Here is a 21261-nt window from a genome sequence, read left to right on the forward strand (position 1 = left end):
CCATATCAGCACCCTCTCCACCTCAGGACATTGTGGTACTGCAGCTAAAACTGCTTTCAAAGTCCAGAAAGAATTGACAAGGCTGGTTATATCAGAGTGGTGATTGAGGCTCAAACCATTAGAAATAACTTTGAGGGACATAGACAATATGATTATTAAATATTAAAAGCAGTTTTTAAATGCATGTTATTTGCGCTTTAATACAAGTAAATGTGAAAAAGTTGACTCCAAAAGCCAGACAGAGGGCTTGTTTCCAGTTTGTTTTTTAATAAACAACCAAACTCAGCATTTTTGCCTGCCTATTAGGCTATTTGTTCGGTGGAAACTTGATCATGAAGTTGATAAAAAATATTTAAAAAAAAGTAGTGTCCATGTAGCTAGCTACTTTTGCCATGTAGCTTATAGTGTAGCTTGCTATAATTATCTGGGGATAGCTTTGTTGTAGTTGAGCTATATTTAATAGAGAGTAACTGGTAGTGTAGCTTACTACATTTTCCAAGTAGCTTGCCCATCACTGCTATATAGTGTACTGCCCTGTCTGTGTATTCTCCCACAGATCATGTGGGCGTCGGCCCACTTGAGACAACTCGTTAGGTGCATTAGGAGCACCTGATCAGTGCTCCTGGAAATCCTATAAAGAGGGCTTGCCAGCCATTCTCTTGGTCCCACTCAGATGACAGCACCCTTCTGTTTGCTGCTCCTTACCATTTGATTTGCACACTACAACACACCTTCACCATATTAACCACACATCCACACTGACACCACTGATCTTACTGACTAACACATCTCATACATTATGTAAGCTTTATTTACATATTAAGTTATTATTAGTTATCTTACAAATAAATTATTGTTATTTTGAACACTGCTCTGTGTCCTCCTCAATTTGTCATGGCCCAACGGGCCGGGTTATGACACTGTCTGACTGCCTGCCTGTCCAATTCTCCATGAGTAGCTGTCTGTCTGTCTGCCTGTCTATGAGTAGCTGTCTGCCTGCCTGCCAGCCAGCAAGTTGGTTAACAGAAAATAAATTGTTATGGCTGAGTAAAATAAAATACAATAAACACAATTTGCCTGAAAATAGATTACCCAGCTATGACCTTTTTCATGAAAAAAAATGAGTAGTGATATGGCTGACTGAGTAAAATAAAACAATCTACCTGAAAATAGATAGCTATAAGTGAAGAGCAATTTCCGCAATTTCTGCAATTACCATTTCCGCAATTTCCATTTCCGCAATTTCCTCAATTTCCGCAATTACCGTAATTTCCATTTCCACCATTTCCGCAATTTCCGCAATTACCATTTCCGCAATTTCCATTTCCGCATTTCCATTTGCACCATTTCCGCAATTTCCTCAATTTCCGCAATTTCCATTTCCGCAATTTCCGCAATTTCCATTTCCAACTATTAATGGCAGCTGGGTTTCATCATTCAAATAAAATAGAATTCTGTCCGTTTAGCTATAAAATTATGTCAGGGAATAGGGATACACAGTATATGTCTTTCATTTGCATTGCATCTCCCCCCCCCCCCCCCCCCCAAGCTTTTATTTTCGTTCGAGTAATAGTACAACTCTAATAGTATTACTTATAATAATGTAATTAAAGATAACTTCATTCAGATTTATTTATCTTTATTTCATTTTCTTTTTTTTTTAGATTTTCATTGGTGGGCCAGTCATAATGGTCCCGCGGGCCTGAGGTTGAGTATCACTGCTCTATGGCCTAAACACATTTGCGTGTATGGACTGTGCAGTGTGCACCCTCCAGTAAAGGCGAAATCCATTTGACCCGACCGACCAAATGGATTTCGCCCTCCCTCGGATTTGACTTGGCAGTTGGCACACACACAAACACAGTTTGACTTCAACCTTTTAATGTTGTAAAAGTGACTATATGCAAGAGAGTGAAGAGACACACTATTGTCACAGTCGGTCACAATGGGTGGATGGATGGTTTTGTATAATTTAATAAAATTGCAAACATGCCATTTAGACGAAATCAATAACACCATCAGTAACATTATCCTGACATATACCTGAAATTAAAACAGAAGAGCAAAAAGTCAGTAGCTCTAGTACCTTTTTTGATTAATGTCATCACTAGAGAAATGGTATCTGTAAAAAATAACAATAAAAAAAGAACTGAAGAAAATAAGTTTGACTTGTTTTTATTTCATCATTTTTCCCCGTGTGTTGAAATGCAAAGTACCATATTTGGCGGTTTTAGTCTAAATTTGACTAAATCTACTGAGGTTAATCTGGAATCAGTTTAAACTTAAAAAGCACATTGTGTTTCAAAGAAATCCATAGTTATGAGCAACTGTAAACATATTCCTGTCTATGTGCATGTTGCGATAACCTTGTATATGAAATATAAAAATACCTATCAACATTTACAAAATAAAATAAATTAATACAATCGTATAATAACGTGTATATACACATACATATGTATGTGTACATAAGAAATACCACAGAAATATAAATGGTAAATGAACTGCATTCATATAGCGCCTTTCTAGTCGACCACTGTAGACCATTCAATGCGCTTTACAATGTACTTCACATTCACCCATTCATAGACACACACAGTGAAGTTAGCCCTGCTCATTGGGAGCAGTTAAGGCCTATTCATAGTCCACTTTTCGGTGAAGAGGTGACCAGTCACAGTTAATGTAGAGATGTGTTGTGTGAGCGGTGACCACCGCGGTGTGACATCATGTTGAAGTTTTCGGTGAAGAGGTGACCAGTCACAGTTAGTGTAGTGTGAGCGGTGACCACCGCCGCGTGACATCATGTTGTAGTTTTCGGTGGGCACCTCTTCACCGTAAACTGGACTATGAACAGGCCTTTAGGTGTTCAATGTCTTGTTCAAAGACACGACATGAAGCCAGGAGCAGCCAGGGATCAAACTGGTTCCAAGACGGCCGCTCTACCTCCTGAGCCACTGCCGCCGTTGTTGAGGTTCTATTGCCAAGATTGATATCCTGATGTTCTAATTGGACAGAAGTCATTCACAAAAAAAACCAAACACCACAACTACCCAATACTGAACAATACTGGAATATTTACTAAACAGACAAACTTGGTGTAACATTTCAGTTAGCCCGATTGGCAAAAGGAATGATATTTAAGACAATAGTACCTTTGTCATTCCATATTTTTGGCTGATTCTTCTCACATTTTCATGGTGATGCCTGGTCTTTGCTACGTCTAACAAAGAAAAAGCAGGACAACCTAAAAATACAAATAAAATCAAGAGCGGCTGTTTAGCTTGCAATGAGCCATTAGTTACTCATTTAGTATTTAGTGACACTGTCGAAAAGCAAAGTTGTAGTAAGGAATACAGTCATTTTTGCACTACTTAATGTGAAGCAATTGAAAACAACAATATTATACGTGTAATATTGCTATACAGAAGTCAATAGTATAAAGTAAATCATTTATATATTGCTTCTTCTGTGGTCCACGGTAGATCGATTTGGTGATGAATTATAAAAGGCAAAAATAACCTTAACAATCCAAAATTATATTTTCATTAGTAAACGGCAGAATAGGACTTGGTAAGATAATGCCTGAGAATTTGATTCTTGTTTCCCTAAACCAGATTAATCAGAAAATAGACAGGGCCTGAAAATAGCAGTAGCTCCTCTAACACTGTATGTATACAATACGACGATGGGAAATATTTCCTTCTTTTATTTCCCTTTTTTGGGGTTGGTGGTGAATTCCACTGCATTCACTTTTCAAGCGATGCAATGGGAACAAAACTAGAGGTTTGTGGGTTTTTTTCCGTTTATTTCCCCTCAATCAATATACTGACGGGGGAAGGGCACAAGCAGCGTAAGTCCCAGAACATGAGGAGTTATGGCTCTGTGTGTGTACCCACTAAGACCATGGCACTGATAGGATCACATAAAGTCATCTTCGTTGCTCTGGAGGAGCCGCATTAACGAAGATATCACATACCACCACCACGGTTGGCAACTTGAGAGTGTAGTCGAAACAGCACAGGCGCTGTCTATCTGCGACTGTTGTCGTGCCCTCTACGGAGTCTACGCAATCAGCCTCCTGATCGTAGCAGGCGTGGAGAAGGGCCAGCAGTACTCGTTGGGGACGGGCCCGTTGACGTTGCATTCAAAGAAGGAGAACATGGGGAACCAGATGCGAGCCCGGCGACTCTGCTGGTAGGCCCGGGTGTTGGCCAGAGTGTGGTAGTAAAGGAAGAGCCTGGTCGTGATGTAGAAGGCGATGAAGACGTCGATAGAGTAGTGTTCGTGGGCGGCCAGGATGAAGAAGATGCCGAACAGGTTCAGGACCCAAGACAAGGTGTGAATGAAGTGCCAGTTCCTTGGAGTGTCTGTTAAAAAAAAGGACATACATGTGGGACAACATTGCAAAACCGGTCACATTGCAAAACCAATATACAACAAAGCACCTTATTTTTGTTGTAGTGCCGATATGTGACACTGGAGGACAGCAAAGGTACAATATTTGAGATACAAAATGTACAAAAATGGAGTAAATACTGGTGTATAATAGTATATAGACCACTCACACTCTGTGACAAAAAAGTTGAGCATGGTTATGACCACAGTGTGACCACTAAACATGTAGTCACCGCATGTGTGAACTCCCGTCAGAGTCATTCCAAAGCCACTCCATATGGCCACCGCTCGGTGCAGTTTGGCCCACATGTCGCCATACATCTGGAGTTGAGAGAAGAGGGAAATGACAAAGAATTATAGGGATGAGACGATAATCATTATTATCCTTTATCGTGATAAAAAAACAACACTCAATAGTTTCGCAGAGATTTATCGTGAACATTTCCTGCCATACACTAGGATGAATTAGCTCCTGTTGACCTGCAAATTCACTTAATTCAGTACCACTTAAACCCTCGACTACTTGATAAAACGGACCTGTAAAGAGTGCATTTGGTACACTCTTATTTCACTAGACAAATCGATTCGCTAAATATAGCAGAGCTACTTGTAGATCTCATTTTCTTTTTTTTGGCAAATGTTACCCTCAGAAAGGGCTGTATGGACACACAATAACTCTTCCTACTTCTAGGCCCCTTCTCCTACTTCCTGGTGTTACCGATGATACAGTACTAATTAAGGCTCTATTCTATTTAGTGTACAGTGGTTCTTAAACGTTTTCATTTCAAGGACCCCCATAACTCTGAGTGTACAAATGGAACCATTTGTACCATGGTTCCATTTGCACACTCTCAGAGTTACACACCCATATTTGCTTTTGCCTTTAATTCCGACATACTAACAGTCCGACAGTCATTAGACTGACAACCTAGCCCAAACCCTAACATAACTGTAACTGCAAGCACGACAGAGCGCATATAGGACCCACGCATGTCGGGAGCGACGGGTGATTTCAGCATGTCGGACCTTTGGTGTGTCGGATAAGCGTGCGCATCCCCAAACAGCAGCACCCTGACTCTGTTTGACCTGAACGGAACAGAGCCTTCATTGGTATCATCGGTAACACCTGTGAAGGAAGTAGGGAAGGGGCCCAAGTTCTTTCCAAAATGGCGTGTGTGCAGCCATAGAGCCTATTGGGATGTTGAAGAGAAAGCCAACGTTACCTTTCCTGAGCACTGCAGATGCTGTCCGGGTACAGACAGCGAGGTGACGAACATGGTGATGCAACGCAGCATGAACACCGTTCCCATGAGGCTGCACAGGCGCCGTAACAGGATCGACCTGCAAGTGACCCACGCGTGACCTCCGTTATTCATTTAACCAAATGATACAAATCTTATATACACTTTCTCTTGTGCAACAAACAGCCAAAATGTCAGCGTGACATGATGTGAGTTTATAGATTATTTTTTTTTCACTTTTACCTATTCACATTCTATTCACATGCCAGAAATAGGAATGCCAGGTTGAAAGTAGTAAAGTGATATCATACACATCTGGCAGCTTAATCCTTTCAAGTGATATGCTGCGTTCACACGGGCAGATGCAAAGATCACAGCATAATTTGTCACGTTCTCGCTTTGTAAAATATGTTGCTCACACGGTCGTTGGCGTCATCAAGGGTGCGTCCGTAGTGACGTGGGTCATTGCAGCTGCAGTCGTAGCTTTGCATCTGGAAGTTTAACTCCGCTGCCCTTCAATTTGTAGCTTTGTAGCTCTTGCAGCAGCTACAAATGTCGGATGCATCTTTGCATCTTCATGTCGCTGGCTTCCATTGACAATGAATGGTAAATTGTATCTTTGCATCTTCCCGTGTGAATGCAGCAATACAGTGAAGTGAAATTGAAAAACAGATTTATAGTGTTTTTTTGGCACTGTGACTGGCAGTGATGTTACTCCACCTGTGTTTATGCAGCAGCAGAACCAGCAGCCATATATTGCAGAGAATCACTCCACATGCCTCGGCCATGGCAAAGGCCCACGGTATTCTAGGCACACTGTTAACAGAAATGAGTGGTTTAGGTCCGTTGATGGTAAAAAAGTCTGCATTTGATTGCATTTTTTTATCCAAAGCGCTTTACAATGTGCATTACATTCACCCATTCACACACCGACAACGGCGGAAACCATGCAAGGTACCACCCTCGTCGGGAGCAGTTAAGAGGTTCAGTGTCTTGCTCAAGGACACTTCGATTCGAAGCCAGGAGGAGAAGCCGGGATCTGAACCGGGCTCACGCCAAACAGCCACTCTACCTCCTGAGCCACAACCACAGCCCCCCCAACTTCTATGAACTCCGGTGGTGTAATCAGGCCAATGTCATAAGTCACATTGCCCTGGACAATGTGACTTATGACATCTTGATAAAAGCTATCTGGCATTTTCTTGCAATCAGCAACGAAATTTTGTGAATAAACAAGATACAGCTGTAACTCAAACTAGACCAGTCAGAACGAACAATACAAAAACAATAACAGAGACGCTTGGATTATAGAAACAAAGTAGAAATAATGATGACAAATATGATTAGAAATGCAAAGCTTCTATTTGTTGCTGCACTAAGAAAACATTTCCTTGTGCCATTTGAGAGCTTTCTCATATCATGAAATGAAAGGTAATGTGTGTGCCGTTCGTTACATTTTAGAGAGCTTTTGGAGTCTTCACACCAAAAGTGATAACCCACCTGTCTAAGAAAATATCTGGCAGGGGAGGGTACGTGCGCATGTCAGGCACCCTCTCGTGCACAATGACCATGACAAAGGACGTGAACCCAAAGACGAACATCACATAGACGGCGCTGAGCGCAGTCTTCCAGCACTCCGGATCCAGGCGCCTCGTCTGCTGTTTATTATATTTCCCATTGGTGTACTGGTGGTACTCCTCCCCGACCGGCGCTGTGTTGGTGTCGGTGTCGTCACAGTCTCTGCTGCCCGGCTCGCCGTTGCACGGCCAGTCCATGTTACCGCCGCCGCCGCCGGAGCCCGTGGGGCTCTGGCCGTCGAACGGCAGGCCCAGCTCCTCCAGCACGTCAACGTTCTGCTTCTGGAGCTTGCGGACCGCCATCATGATCCGCTTGATGTCGCCCAGCACCTTGAGCTCCAGGGGCGGCGAGCGGAGGTCATACTCGCTGAGGGTCAGCAGGCTGGTGCCATCCAGGCGATGCTTGTTGCACAGCAGGTCCACGTAGTCACAGAAACCCTCGTCCTTCAGCCACTTGGCCACGTGCTTGGTGGTCCACCGGCGCACGCTCAGCTGGGCCATGTCCTCCTCCGCACACTGGAAGAGAAGAAACAATTAAGATATCGTTCCAGTCGTAGGTAGTGTATGTCAGACCTTGTGATTCATCCGTCACGTCAGTATCACTGTTTTGATTTGCTGACAGGAGAAGGCTAGAGGGAAGTAGGCTCCTTTTAGTCAGATTCTTTCCAATGAATCAGCAATACTGTATGCAGTCAGTGTGATTGGAGCAAGTCTGCAACAGACAGACAGAAAATAAACTCTTACACAGAAGAAGTCAAGACGACAAGACGTGCTGAGTCTGACCAACAGCAGTCAGGCTGAGGATTAGGAAACACAGATTGGGAAATGGAATGTGTGCAAGGGTTGTTGTTGACACAATGAAGACAGACCACACCCTCTATTCAACATTGACACCAATGTTGTAGGCGAGAGAGCAGAGGCAGAGAAGGAGGATGCCGTGTTGCCAACCCGGCCATTACATAAAGAGGCACTAAGTGGACTTATTGGTCTGGTAGACTAGCCTTGGCCCAAATCCTATTACTAACCTCCTGAACTTGTTCCAAGCAGCTAAAAAAAACCTATTGGTGGGTGGGTGGCATTTAGATATGAAACCTACATCTCAATATGTCAACTATTAGCAACATGCACTAGTGTCTCTCAAGTCTGTCTATATATCATGATGATAAGGACATCATTGCCAACAGAGCACAGATTAAAAACCACACCATAGTATAACATTTCATTTGAAAGATGGGAGGCTTGCTTGCTTGAGTCAATGTTCCTGTATAAGCCTCGTCATGACTCATGATAAGTGCTGAAAACTGTCATAAAATTAGTTACTGTGTTGAAGGGGTTCCAGGTGCTCCCCAGCTAAATGATGGGGAATTGTTGGTAACCAAATGGGCCCTTAGGCCCTTAGACTAGAGGGTATGCGCGTGACATCATCATGAAACCCAGAAGTTATGCAGGAATGGAATGCCTACTGAGTGTCAAAAAACTACTTTCTGGCCTTGACAGCCCATACATCCAAACAGAAAAGTCCTATCTGATTGCATTAAACAACCACTCGATTTGCCATTCACTTTCTGCATGCGCATACCCTCAATAGATCTTTTGAGAGCTATAGAACTCTTGAGAGCATTACATTAAACCAAATTGGTTTCATTTTATGCTCTCAAGAGTTAAATTATTGTTAAACATCTGCATCAGTTAATTTACAAGAAGTCTACACAATTAGAGAATGTAGAAGAATTGTTAACATTTGCCTTGCCTGTTGACTGTTGTCTCTCCTAATGGTACCACCATGGAATTGTGGACCAAATCTTTTGGGCCTGAGAGGCTAAATCGCATCAAATGGTGGTCCGTGGCTCAAATGCAGAATAAATAAAGGACCTTGATATGAAAAGGGTTGAAAACCACTGTCAGAGGGATGGAACTAGTGTATCAAACAGGCTAACAAATTCACTATAGCAGTAGCAGGCCATGTATTCGTCTATAATCTGACACATGGGGGTATGATGATCCAACACCACCGTGCATGAAGCCCATAGGTCCAAATGAGCTCCCCACCCCACCACTAAACCAAACATCATCTCACCACATTGGCCTACTAACTAAAGGCTAATTTAGCATGCTAACGCTACAAGTTGCTAATATATTCGCGGAATATAAAGGTGGTGGATTCACTCACCTCACCGCAATTCAGATTAACCGGAGCTGATGGACTCGTTTCGTTCGCTAGCTATATGGCATCTCACTGGGGTCTGACGAAATCCTATTGAAATGTGTTAGAATGATTAGTGGAGATTTGTTGGAATTGGAAATCATTTCGCCTCCTTCGCCTCTACTCTGGTTAGCATTGGCATTATACTGTTGACAACACACCATCGTAATACCCCGAAGTGATGCGCAGAACGTTTTTTGGTCTATCTATGCCTATGGTCAGTACGTTGGGATACAATGACGTCTAGTGGTCAGAAGGATGTACTACTACTTAGCAGATGTGCTATAACTGTTCTGCAGTGGATCGATTGAATTCAATTCATAGAACATTGTATTTAACACAACTGGGTACAGTTCAAGGAAAGTACAGGTCAATACAAAATCTGCTAAGAGGATAAAACCAGAAAAAGCACTAAAACCGGTTTACATAAGGGCCCTCCATTTTCAATTCATCAGAACATATAAAGACACAAATATACACTTCTATGCAAAAAAAATAAAGAAATCATATACACAGTTAGAATTATGAAATGGTTTAAGAATTGTGGGAAATAAATTCCAAAGATTGTGGCTCTGGTAGTATAGTGAGTAGTCTGGGTCACGCTTTTAAATTTAGACTGGGCGAAGGACACCTGTCCTTGTCACTACGGTCAACATGGTTGTAGTAAAGCCCCAAAGGTCTTTTTGTAAATAGTGGCTAGAGAAATCTCACAAGACTCACAAATAGGTCGCTTTCATTGTATCTAAAGTGTTCTGCAGAGTACACAGTGAGAGTGGTCAGTCTGTCATGATGAGTGTCCAGAAAAATAATCATATCTCCCCTGACACTGTCAAGGACTTGGAGAAAGTTTTACATAGTGGGAAAAGATTTGGCAATCATGTGGATGAAGTCTGGCCTAACCTGTTCATTGGAGACATGTAAGTTTTGAAATCAGTCTTGGTTGTTCTTAAAATCCAAGTTAATTCATTTTCATTTCCCATTGCTACAGAGGAAACCCTGAAAGTGCCCGTCACGATGGTGACAGCTCTTTTGTTTTGGACCAGTGGTTCCCAAACCTTTTTAGCTTGAGACCCTTGAGGTGAAAATAGCAGATCTACAAGCTCACAACACGCCACTTCCCACCACATTATGAACTTGTAGATCGGCTATTTTCACTATTTTATTTCTTTATGAAATTACTGAAAATTCTGTTTTGAATTCATGAAAATCTTTGCTTTAAAAAAAATCTTTTGAAATAATATAAATTTAAATTTAATTTAATTTAGAGGACAGCCCTTGAGATGCATCATCTGGTTTTAGAGGGGGTCCTCGATAATAATTAAAAGCAAAATGTGGGGAAACAAAGAAATATTTCAACAGATAATAGGTTTTCCAGCCAGGTCATTCTGCTCACCAGAGGCTGTTGTTTGTTTCCTGTACAAACAGGTCGGTCGCTAATGACCGCTACAGCCTATGGAAGCTGGGGATCACTCATGTTCTGAACGCTGCCCATGGGAGGATGCACTGTCAGGGCAGTCATGACTTCTACGGATCCACCGTGGAATACCACGGGGTGCCTGCTGACGACTCGCCAGCCTTTAACCTATCACCTTATTTCTTCCCCTCTGCAGAGTACATACACCATGCACTTGACACACCAGGAGGTAAATCGCCCACCCCATACTAATACTATATTATTATTTTATTTTTTATTATATGGTTTAGTTCATATTTAATGATCAATTGAATCTTCAATCTTGTTCACCAGCTAGGGTCATTGTCCACTGTGCTGTTGGGGTGAGCAGGTCTGCTTCCCTGGTGCTGGCGTACCTAATGATCCACTATCGTTACTCCCTCCTGGATGCCATCAAGAAGATCAAAGAGCACAGGTGGATCTTTCCAAACAGAGGATTTCTGAAACAGCTTCTCGCTTTGGACATGACATTAAGCACAATGCCTGGAGAAGAAGACACGGGCAAATCTGACAGCACACAAACGACACTGTGTTAATGTATGTAATCTTGAGGATGTCTTTCTGCTGGATGCAGCTGATAGCATAATCGTTTCTCTGCATGCAGCTACAAGTGCTCAATATTCCTTGAGCAGTCAGAGCAGAGAGACAGCTACACGAGCAATTATAGTCTGTTATATAAATGCACTATCACAGAACACTGTCAGCAATCCAGTACAAGCAGTGCACTTTCACATTTTGTCCATAATTGCATCCGATTATCAGTGCTTATCCGATTATTCATCTGTTTTATGGTTTATTACTAAATTAGAGTCCCAGAGTGGTGTGAAAGACCCAGGCACGGGCTATGGGTTGTGTGCCCCCTCTGCATGAGTAACGTTACACGCTAGGTTGAGCACTAAATTGGGTAACTGTCCGGTGACAGCAGAAAAACACCTGCTCACTCGGATCATTCTGCACTGGAGTTGACGACAGTGGGCTGCTTTATTCCAACAAACATTTGGACTAGTAATTGATTTCGGCTGCGGATTTGTGAATAAAAATGGCAACCCGGAGACGAGAGGAGAGGAAGAGGAAAGAGTACCTAACTGTGAAGGACTTGCAAAAGGTTTTGGACTCTTGCCCACTACAGCTCAATCCAATTGATGAGGTCTGGCCCAATATATACATAGGGAATGTGTAAGTATTCATTTTCTCCTAGATTTATGCCACTTTACAGCACTTTGCATGTTAAGCACGTGGAAATCCATGCATGCAAATGTTATTGAAATCTAATCCAAAAGCTCTTATTACATAATGGTTCTACTGTACTTTAGGTAATAGTCCATTGTAGACAAAAACATTATTTTGACATGAAAAGAATATACTGTCTGCGACACGTGCCAGCATGCAGCCATTCACAACAGAATCTTTTCTCTCCTTGTCTTGTTAGGGCAATAGCCCACAACAAGGCAGCCTTGCAGAACTTAGGTATCACTCATGTATTAAACGCTGCTCACTCCAAGAAAGGCAGCATAGGGGACCAAAGGTTTTATGGCACCGACTTTGTTTATTGTGGCATTCCAGCAGATGACTCCACTCACTTTGACCTGGACGTATACTTCAAACCTGCTGCCGAGTTCATTCACAAAGCACTCAAATCACCTCATGGTAGGACTCCTCAAGACATCTTTCTAATATGCAATATGTAGATTATTTCAATGACTATATAGAGCTTTGTATCATCCATTGGACAATTAAATTATTATGCAGTCCAACAGTTGTAAAGCAGTCTGACAGAGACATCTGATGCAAAATATTGACCTTTTTCCCCTTCGATTTCCCGCACATCACTTTTATCCTTTATGTCACTTTATGAATCTTAAATAAACCCATTCATTCGATATCCTGGCATCTCATACTGTCTTTTCAAAGTCACCTGTCATTACGGCACCCAGAACAACTTATAATGGCCACGGTGTGACAGGAATACCTTATTTTCAGCCAGCAGTAATAATAAGGGTCTTACCTTGCAGAATGTAAGTCTATAATGTAACCATGGCTCCTTTCAGAGTAGCTTTCAAGCAGAGGACAGGATGGGGATTAATGTGACAGCCAGACCCAGTCTGCAAAGGGACCTTAAATGAACAAAGGCAATGAATTGTGGACTCTATTTTTAGCTCACAGTGGGGGGAAAAGAAAGGCCACAGTTTTGAAGCGGGCAGTCATGTATGATATTAATAAGATGGCGCTTTCTTGCTAATCTGTCCTTCACATATCCCTCTCATCGTCTCTGTACCGCAGGAAAGGTTCTGGTGCACTGCATTGTGGGAATGAGCCGGTCGTCTACCTTGGTGCTGGCGTACCTGATAATCTACCAGCACATGTCCCTTAAGCGGGCCCTCCAGAAACTGGTCCAAAAGAGGCCCATCTATCCCAATAAGAATTTCCTGGCTTTGCTGCTGGACCTTGACCTTCAGCTGACGAGAAAAAAGAAAATGTGCTGTCTCCTCTAACGTTGGGGGGGCCATTCACACGTGTAAGAAAAACGTCTTAGGAAACGCACGGGCACCACAAATCAAGAAGGGTGAACAATATGGATACTAAGGGACTATGATTCTTACTTACTAGCACGGTCAGGACCTGGACGAATTAGTGACGTCTTGATTGTGGCCAGATCAAATAAAACCAAGACTAGTCAGATCTGGCGGCAAAATATCACCTGATTTCAACCAACATAAATTCTGCCCACTAAGACGGACGTCCCTGGATGAATCAGAGAGAGTCCGCCAGACAAGGCTAGATCATAACTAGTCAGATCTGGCCAAGAATAAGCTATATTATTACAACTGGTGAAGACGTACCGGAAATGACGAAAAGATCACCATATGGGCTGCGGATCTGGCCTAGTCCTGAACGTCACCGGAGTCACCGGAGGACGTCATCATGACGTCATTTGTCTTGGATAGAACAGTTTACACCCATGTTCTACCTATTTTCATATAATTGGTGCTCACTAATTCTCATGATAAAATGGTGAAAACAAATCTACTCTCGTCTGTCACAGGTGGGTTTCTGAACTGTCCACTTTGTCCACTTGGTCTCTGAGACACAGACCAAGTAGACAAACATGGTTGTTTCACATTATAATGAGCATCAGTGAGGACCAATTACAGTATATGAAGATAGTTGTCCTTCAAGTGTTGTAACATCCATTCATTGTGCTTGTGAGATGGACTATTATTCAGCCACTCATTACTGTGTTACAGCAACACTGACCAAAGGAAATGCTTGACATTGCATTAGTAGTCTGTAGATGGAAATGTAATGATAATGTGCAACGGAAACTAGAAATACTGCGTCACGGTCGTATGCCTTCGACCAACCAGTTGCAGTTTACATTCATGGCTGTCCAGACTGATATAATATACGTACAGTATGTGTGGAAGTCTTCGAAGGAATTTAATAAAAAAGGTATTAAGTGTATTGTTGGGCATCATGGCAAAGCTTCAAAAGACATTTGAAGCACTGCATCCATATTCTGGATGTTGCTGAAAAGAAGCTATTCATTCTAAAATGTCGCTGCTTCAACGCAGCACCACGGCATATCTATTCAATCTCCACAGTAATAAGGTGGCCATCCAAGATTAGCGTCACCAATTCAGCAACTGACCAATTGTGAAATACGGTCATAATCTGCCCTTTTGTTCCAGAGTTATGGTTTTAAATAATGCCCAGAAATGTGTTTTTGCTAAATGTCATAGTGAAGTTGACCTTTGAGATATTGCATTCACTGGAAAGGGTCGTCTGTACGGACGGACAGACAGACAGACAGTACACTGCGTGTACAATCAACCCAAAATCATAATAACAAATTGGGTCAACGAAAATTGAATACTATGATTAGCATTTTTGAGGAACAGCAACTAATGTCTGTATCTCACCTTTTGAATTTCTTTGGATTATTAAGGAAATTACTTTCATTACATTTCTACGTATGTTGATTGACGAAGTGATCCTAACGCTAACAGTTAAAGTATAGACCTGTATGTCTGTCTGTCCTTCTGTATTCTCTCACGGAAAAGAATCAATTCACAGACAGAGTGAGATCACAAAATTAGTTCACTGATCATTAAGTGCACAAACGTGGATTGCAGCATTTCCCTGTGGAGAGCAATGAGTGTGTGTCTGTGTGTGTGTGTGTGTGTCTCAAGCACCAGCACAAGTAGCACCTCTCTGATCTAATTCTCCTGCTTTTGAACGAGCAGTGTGCCATGCAGCCCACTCCCTCTCTCTCCCTGTGCTGGTGGTGGCTGAGTGGCTCAGATAACGGGTGAGGAATGCAGAGGATGATGCCAGGATTATTTTGAGCCGAGATTCAGATGTTTAAAAAAGGAAAAAAGGTTATGGTGGTAGATTACCGAGGAGGAGAGGGCTTGACAGCACTGCTGTCAACCGGCACATTGCTGCTCTTTGCCAGGGAGAGACCCGCCCTGACAGACACCATTTCAGTCCAAGGCAAGTGTGGTCTACTAACAATGTTATACTTAGGAGAGGTGTTGGAGATATAGGCCTATAGGCCTGCGTTGTGCGGTGTTGTTTTCGGGAGGAAACCGCCTAACTCAATTTTTGAGGTTTTTGAACACCCTTAACGTTCAACAATATTGAACCAATTAAAAAAAGAAAAGTATTAAAAAGCGCTTCAGAAAAACACTCAACTCCATAATTTGGACCCTCAAACTGTCTGCTAAAGCAGCTAACGCCACTACCTCTCCCCCTTTCATGCAAGTAATTGACAATATATTACTTGCAAGTTTTCTTCATTTCCTGAAAAATGTATATTTTTCATTTCCTGACAAATTTACATTTTGGAGTTCGGCGGTTTCTTCCCGACAGCAGATATAGTGCTGTATGTAAAACACGATGTATAGATTTACATATTTCCTTCATTTGCAAGTTAAACATGTTTGTAAAAAAAAAAACGTAAGAAGAAAAAAAAAGGGGAAAAAAAATACATTTTTTTACACAAGTATGTCTTTTGATTGTGCTGAAATGCATGATGGATCATCTGCACTCTTCTTTTATTAATTCTGCCCCACAAATCTACACGAGAGCTGCATCCCTAAGGCAAAAAGAGTGTAATACATAAACACGGCACACAGGAGAAGGCCTGGAGGAGGTGGGGAAAAAACTGGGGGAGAAAAAAAAAAATACATTTTTATTTGCCCTCCATGTTAACCGTGGGCACTTTCCCCATACGTAGCATCTTTAATTACACACAACTAGAGCAGGAAGGACAGGTTAGCCTAAGGGGTGTGTGTGGGGGGTAGGGGTATGAAAGCGGAGCTGCAGCTCAACATGTGCACGAGGGAAATCAGTTGTGTGCCCTGACCGTGGGAGGAGAGGGTTGTACTTATAGATCAATGAAGAGAAAGAGAAAGTGCCTCCAGGTACTCCCCCACGCACGCGTGCACACACACACACACACACACACACACACACACACACACACGCGCGCCTTCACCTTTTAAGATTCATACTCACACATGCCAAGTTCCCATGTTTATTTATTTATCCAACCACTTCAGCCGTATATTTAAAAAAAGGTAGCAAAGAGATAGGTGATTTACAAGCTCTCAACACGTTTGAATGCAGTGTGCATTGTGAGTGTGTAGACTTTATTTGTGACAATTTTGGGGAAATGTTCGCCTACAATGATATGCTACAAATAGGGACAGCAGGTTAAAACTTGAAAGTAATTAGCCCAGTGTCAGTTTCTTAGCAAATAGGCCTACACATGTTCCTAATGTGCACAGGCAAAGAGTCCCGTCCAGTGTGGGCGTGAGTGACCCCTCCCTCCTGAGTCTGTAGGCCTACACATGCACACGTGTGTGTGTGTGTGTGTGTGTGTGTGTGTGTGTTCAGTTCAAAGCCATTCAGGGCGATACAGAGACGGATAAAGCCATCAAGATGTTTGAGTGCAGCGCCATATGCCACAGTAGCTTTTACGAAAGGTCACTGAAACAGATTCATTCTGCAGTGACTCATCTCTATGGACATGACAGTAAGTCTCCTCCTGCGCAGTACATTATAGACCCACTGTTTCCCAAACAGAGGGTCGAGACCCATTTGAGGGGCACGGACAGATTCTTGGGTCACGACTCGAGTGAAAATCCCATTTCTTTACCTACTTTAATTTTTAAGATTTTCCCGTCCCAAGATTTGTTTTTGGAAGAATGTTATACATTTTTACAAAACAAACATATCATTGCAGATCCATTTATAGCTACTTCATCACACGTCAGTGTCACACGCTAAAAATAGCAGATTTACAAGCTTGTAGATTTTCAATTTATAGTGATGGACACTATCAATGTCAAATTCAAATTCAAACAAGGGAGCATAAAGGCCAATCAGATCATTTTCAAATGATTGGAATAGGATCAGGAGCTTTGTCGTTTGTTTTGTCCTTGTTTATGTATGCATGAATGCATTTGTTGTGTTGTTCTGTATTTGCTGTATGTTGTTGGACCCCCTCGAAAACGAGATGATACATCTCAAGTGGATATCCTTTTCTCAATAAAAGGAGCAAAAAAAACGTGATCGGAACATCCTTGTATCAATATTATATCTCCATATCATGATATTTGACCGGATATTGGCTGTGATATTGTACTATTGTGATATGGCGTTCTATAAAAATATAAATATCGGTTCGGAAAATAAATCTGTATTGGCATATACAGATTTATTGGCATATACATATAAAAAAAAACACGATCGGGACATCCCTAATAGCCATAATACAGTACGTCTGTGTACACGCAAGCTGAATACGACCAGGCAAAGACGAGCTGCCTTGGGTTTCTTTACAGTGACAGTGCATACAACATTTGTATGATCTCAGCCCCGGAGCAGAATTGCACTAAAGCTGCCCTAAATGGATGCAAATGTATACAATATGCATATAGCAATGAAAGCCGATGCCCAGTGTATATCAATTGAAAATGCACAGGTCGTGCTTGCCTGGAGGAAATGAAAAGCTGAAGTTTATAGGCATTGAATACCAATCTATACTTCAATGCAGGAAAAGAGGGAGGTTTGCCATGCATTTATTTACTTACCGCAATGAAGCAGCTCAATGAGAACCACATACTGTAACATCATGTATGCCTTTGAGATGATCTTCACTGTAACTAGCGCCAATTAAAGCCTGGCTGTCGTTCAATGATGACAGATTCGGATGGCGTCTGAATAAATAAATGTAATAAATACAATTAGGGATGCACAGATATGGAAATTCTTGACCGATAACGATAGCAATGTTTAAAATAACAATTTAGACGATAGCCGATACCGATACTGATATTGGTTTATTTCGTTTTTGTTGTTTTTATTTTCTCCCTTTTGTGCCAGAGAAACAAATACATATTCAATACAATAAATAAATATTCAGACATCTACAGCTTGGTGGGCTGCAGATAACCAACACACCATAACATAACCAATGCTAAATGTATGCTTCTAACAGATTAATATCGGCTACTGCGGTTAATGTCAGTTTTATTTACCGATGATACATCGGTGCACCCCTAAACAGAATACTTAAATAATGCAGCCTTATACATATTATTCATCGTAATCTCTGCGTTAGTTGTGTAAAGCATGAACTAAAAGTACCGGTTAACCCATTCTGACCTGAGATCAGATTCATACGAGGTTTCCACTGGACACACACTGGTCTGATTAACCCATTCTGACCCGAGATCAGATTCTAAAAAAATGTCAGTCGTTCTTCGATTTTTCAAAAATAGCAGACCTACAAGCTCGTAGCGCGCCACTCGGTGGCGCGCTATGAGCTTGTAGATCTGCTATTTTTCAATAGCTAAAGCATAACATGATGCTATAACACCAAAATGGGTGCCCGTTCAGAATGGGTTAAAGCAGTAATAACATGTATCGTCAATTTGTAACTAAATTATTAACCACCCAGCCAAATGTGAACGATTAAAATAATTGCCAAGTATATAAATGTATGAATTTAATAATAAAATGTATACATTTAACTAGTGTAACAGAGTATAGTTCTACATTGCAGTATTGATACTTTTACTTAAGTAAAACACTTGAGTACTTTGTCCACCACTGCTCCTACCGTGCGGTCATTGCGGTGCCTCTCTGTGCCAGCAGGTCAAGCCAGAAGCTGGAAGGAACATCCAGACAATGCCCAGAGGTACCATCAGCTGTCTGGCATGCAGCCCTGAGGGGGCAGGCGGCAGCAGGTACGAGACGCCCTCGGCTTCAGAGCTCCGGAGGCTCATGTGGTCAAAACAAGGGACCAGCGGCCACCTGGACGAGGTCCAACCCCGGATCTACATAGGAAACATGTGAGGCAGTGTGCATTTAAGTGAACATTACCATAGGATCTATGGAGACATGTGAGGCAGTGTGCATTTAAGTGAACATTACCATAGGATCTACATAGGAGACATGTGAGGCAGGGTGCATTTAAGTAAACATTACCATAGGATCTACTGTATATAGGAGACATGTGAGGCAGTGTGCAGTAAAGGGAACATTACCATAGGATCTACTGTATATAGGAGACATGTGAGGCAGTGTGTAGTAAAGGGAACATTACCATAGGATCTATATAGCCCTAACCACACCAAAATGGCAAGACGGTTTTAGCGTTGTCCCTGCGGTGTGACATGTCTTGTTGCACGTTGACCCACGTTGACCCTAGTGATTCAAGGGTCATACTGCAATGTAGAAATACTAGATCAGACGTTGAAACAACATCGTTTCAATGTCTATATAGACGTTTAAAAGAACCACAAAAAAACCATTTTTAGACAGATGTCTAATAGCCGACTATTGCTCAGTGGGTTTAGTTACTTAGTTACTTTCCACACTGCTTTCATGCCATCGTGCCCTGATCCGAGCTGCCATAATGATGATTCACTCTCATTAGGTATGCAGCCAAAGACAAGAGGACGCTCCTGGCTCACCACATCACCCATGTTCTGAACGCCGCAGATGGCAAGTTCAATGTCAACACCGGGGCGAGCTTCTACCGAGACACAAATATCACTTATCACGGAGTGGAGGCTTTTGACATGGCGACCTTCAAATTGAGTCCCTTCTTCTACCCGGCGGCCAATTTCATCAAGAATGCCCTGAGCTCGCCCACAGGCAAGGATGGTTTCACCGTCATGTCTCATCTTTTTCTCCCCTCCCTTTTCTCTCCTAATGAACTTTGCGAAGACATAATTCCTGCACAGATAATTTCAGTTAACATTTGTCAGTCAACTCCCATTACAGCAGCCCCCGTCGTAACAGTCGTTAAAATGCAAATCAAAACTCAAAACATAGCCTAATAATATCAAGCTAATATCTTTCCCCCCACGGTAATCTCCTCATAAGCCGAGACCTTGCGGACAGGAAAATTGGTTTTAAATGGATTGCCCCGGTAATTTGTAAGCAACACTTTCATTGGACATGGAAATTACACAATTATGTTTGTGGCCCGCATGCTGCCACTGCTGTTATGCAGAGTAGTGCCAGGCGGTATCAGACATGACAGTAATAAGACGGGGCCACCTCCTGGTCCTTCAACATGCTGCCTGATGGGGAGCTCCAGTGTGTGGCGGGGCCTACAATAATCCCCCCCAGTAGAAATACACAGGCAACCAAGACAGTTCAATTACGCGCTCCTGTGAGCCCTAATCCTTAAGGCCATGATAAGGAGCCAGGGAGGATTACCATGTGTTGAAACATTTATTGCAACATTGTTGCAAACTTTTAGGCTGGTACTAGTTAAAAGTACACCACTCTGTGATGTGAATGGCCTTTAATCCACAAAGGAGTAGGAAATTAGACAGTTGGGGGGGGGCGGAACGAACAACAATAGTCCATTGGTTGTTCCTTAACCTGGAAACTGGCAGAAAACGAGACACGGATCCACCAGGGGATCGGCTGAGCTCCGAGCCGAGGCATAAAGGAAGACACAGCGGTGGAAAAAGTACTGGCATTTTTTTTACTTAGGTAAAAGAATCAATACTGCAATGTAGAAATACTCTGTTACAAGTAAAAGTCAGGAATTCATTACAGTATAAAAGTACAAGTATAAAAGTAAAGTAGGCCTACTTACTGTAAAGTACCAAAAGTAGTACTACATTATGCAGAATGTCTCATTTAAAGTTTTCAAATATTTTGAAAATAGCAGCTATAGAAGCTCACAATGCGACGCATTCTGAGCTTGTAGATCAGCTATTTTCAAATGGCCGAAATGTATATAGGGCTGAAGTGGTTTATGTATGTTTTGTTATAACAATCAAAATCTATAAAGTAATTGGTAGGTAGAAGGTGGAGTCGAAGTACAAGTGTTGGAAATTGTAAATACTCAAGTACAGT

The 21261-nt window shown here is 42.1% G+C and overlaps 3 protein-coding genes and 1 pseudogene across 9 annotated transcripts in view; 3 read left to right on the forward strand and 1 right to left on the reverse strand.

Annotated features, from left to right (window-relative positions):
- Positions 1–1957: 1957 nt before the first annotated feature.
- samd8 (sterile alpha motif domain containing 8) lies at positions 1958–9576 on the reverse strand. 2 transcript variants are annotated; one of them, XM_080789678.1, is made up of 6 exons: positions 9389–9576; positions 7137–7729; positions 6357–6452; positions 5619–5736; positions 4566–4716; positions 1958–4367 (listed from the first exon to the last, which is right to left on the reverse strand). In XM_080789678.1, the coding sequence occupies exons 2-6, from the start codon at positions 7712–7714 to the stop codon at positions 4063–4065; spliced, it is 1248 nt and encodes a 415-aa protein (XP_080645804.1). In that variant the 5' UTR covers positions 7715–7729; positions 9389–9576; the 3' UTR covers positions 1958–4062. The 2 variants fall into 2 exon arrangements, with proteins under 2 accessions (XP_080645804.1, XP_080645803.1); XM_080789677.1 differs by having other exon boundaries at positions 9384–9576.
- Positions 9577–10205: 629 nt separating this feature from the next.
- On the forward strand, positions 10206–11405 carry LOC308333158 (dual specificity protein phosphatase 13A-like; the record flags this gene model as incomplete). Its single annotated transcript, XM_080789353.1, has 3 exons — positions 10206–10333; positions 10842–11059; positions 11164–11405. 3 exons carry the CDS (start codon positions 10206–10208, stop codon positions 11403–11405), a joined length of 588 nt encoding a protein of 195 aa, XP_080645479.1.
- Positions 11406–11461: 56 nt separating this feature from the next.
- Positions 11462–14331, forward strand: LOC308332579 (dual specificity protein phosphatase 13A-like; annotated as a pseudogene). Its single transcript, XR_013966248.1, has 3 exons — positions 11462–12045; positions 12299–12516; positions 13150–14331. The product of XR_013966248.1 is annotated as a dual specificity protein phosphatase 13A-like (transcript).
- A 145-nt stretch (positions 14332–14476) lies between these two features.
- The window catches only part of LOC308332578 (dual specificity phosphatase 29-like), a 245821-nt gene continuing 239036 nt past the window's right edge, over positions 14477–21261 (forward strand). For 2 of the 5 annotated variants that reach the window (XR_013965726.1, XM_080788536.1), the window contains exons 1-3: positions 14477–16295; positions 19033–19232; positions 19820–20040. Coding sequence is in view for 4 of the 5 variants with exons in the window: in XM_080788536.1 (XP_080644662.1) it covers positions 16269–16295; positions 19033–19232; positions 19820–20040 (448 nt within the window). In the remaining variant the exon portion in view is untranslated. Of the gene's footprint in view, positions 16296–16334; positions 16910–19032; positions 19233–19819; positions 20041–21261 lie in introns of those variants that run through there. The other 3 variants (XM_080788537.1, XM_080788539.1, XM_080788538.1) reach the window with 3 other exon arrangements.

The sequence above is a fragment of the Protomyctophum bolini genome, assembly GCF_963924005.1.
Source record: "Protomyctophum bolini genome assembly, chromosome: 18".
NCBI lineage: Eukaryota > Metazoa > Chordata > Actinopteri > Myctophiformes > Myctophidae > Protomyctophum > Protomyctophum bolini.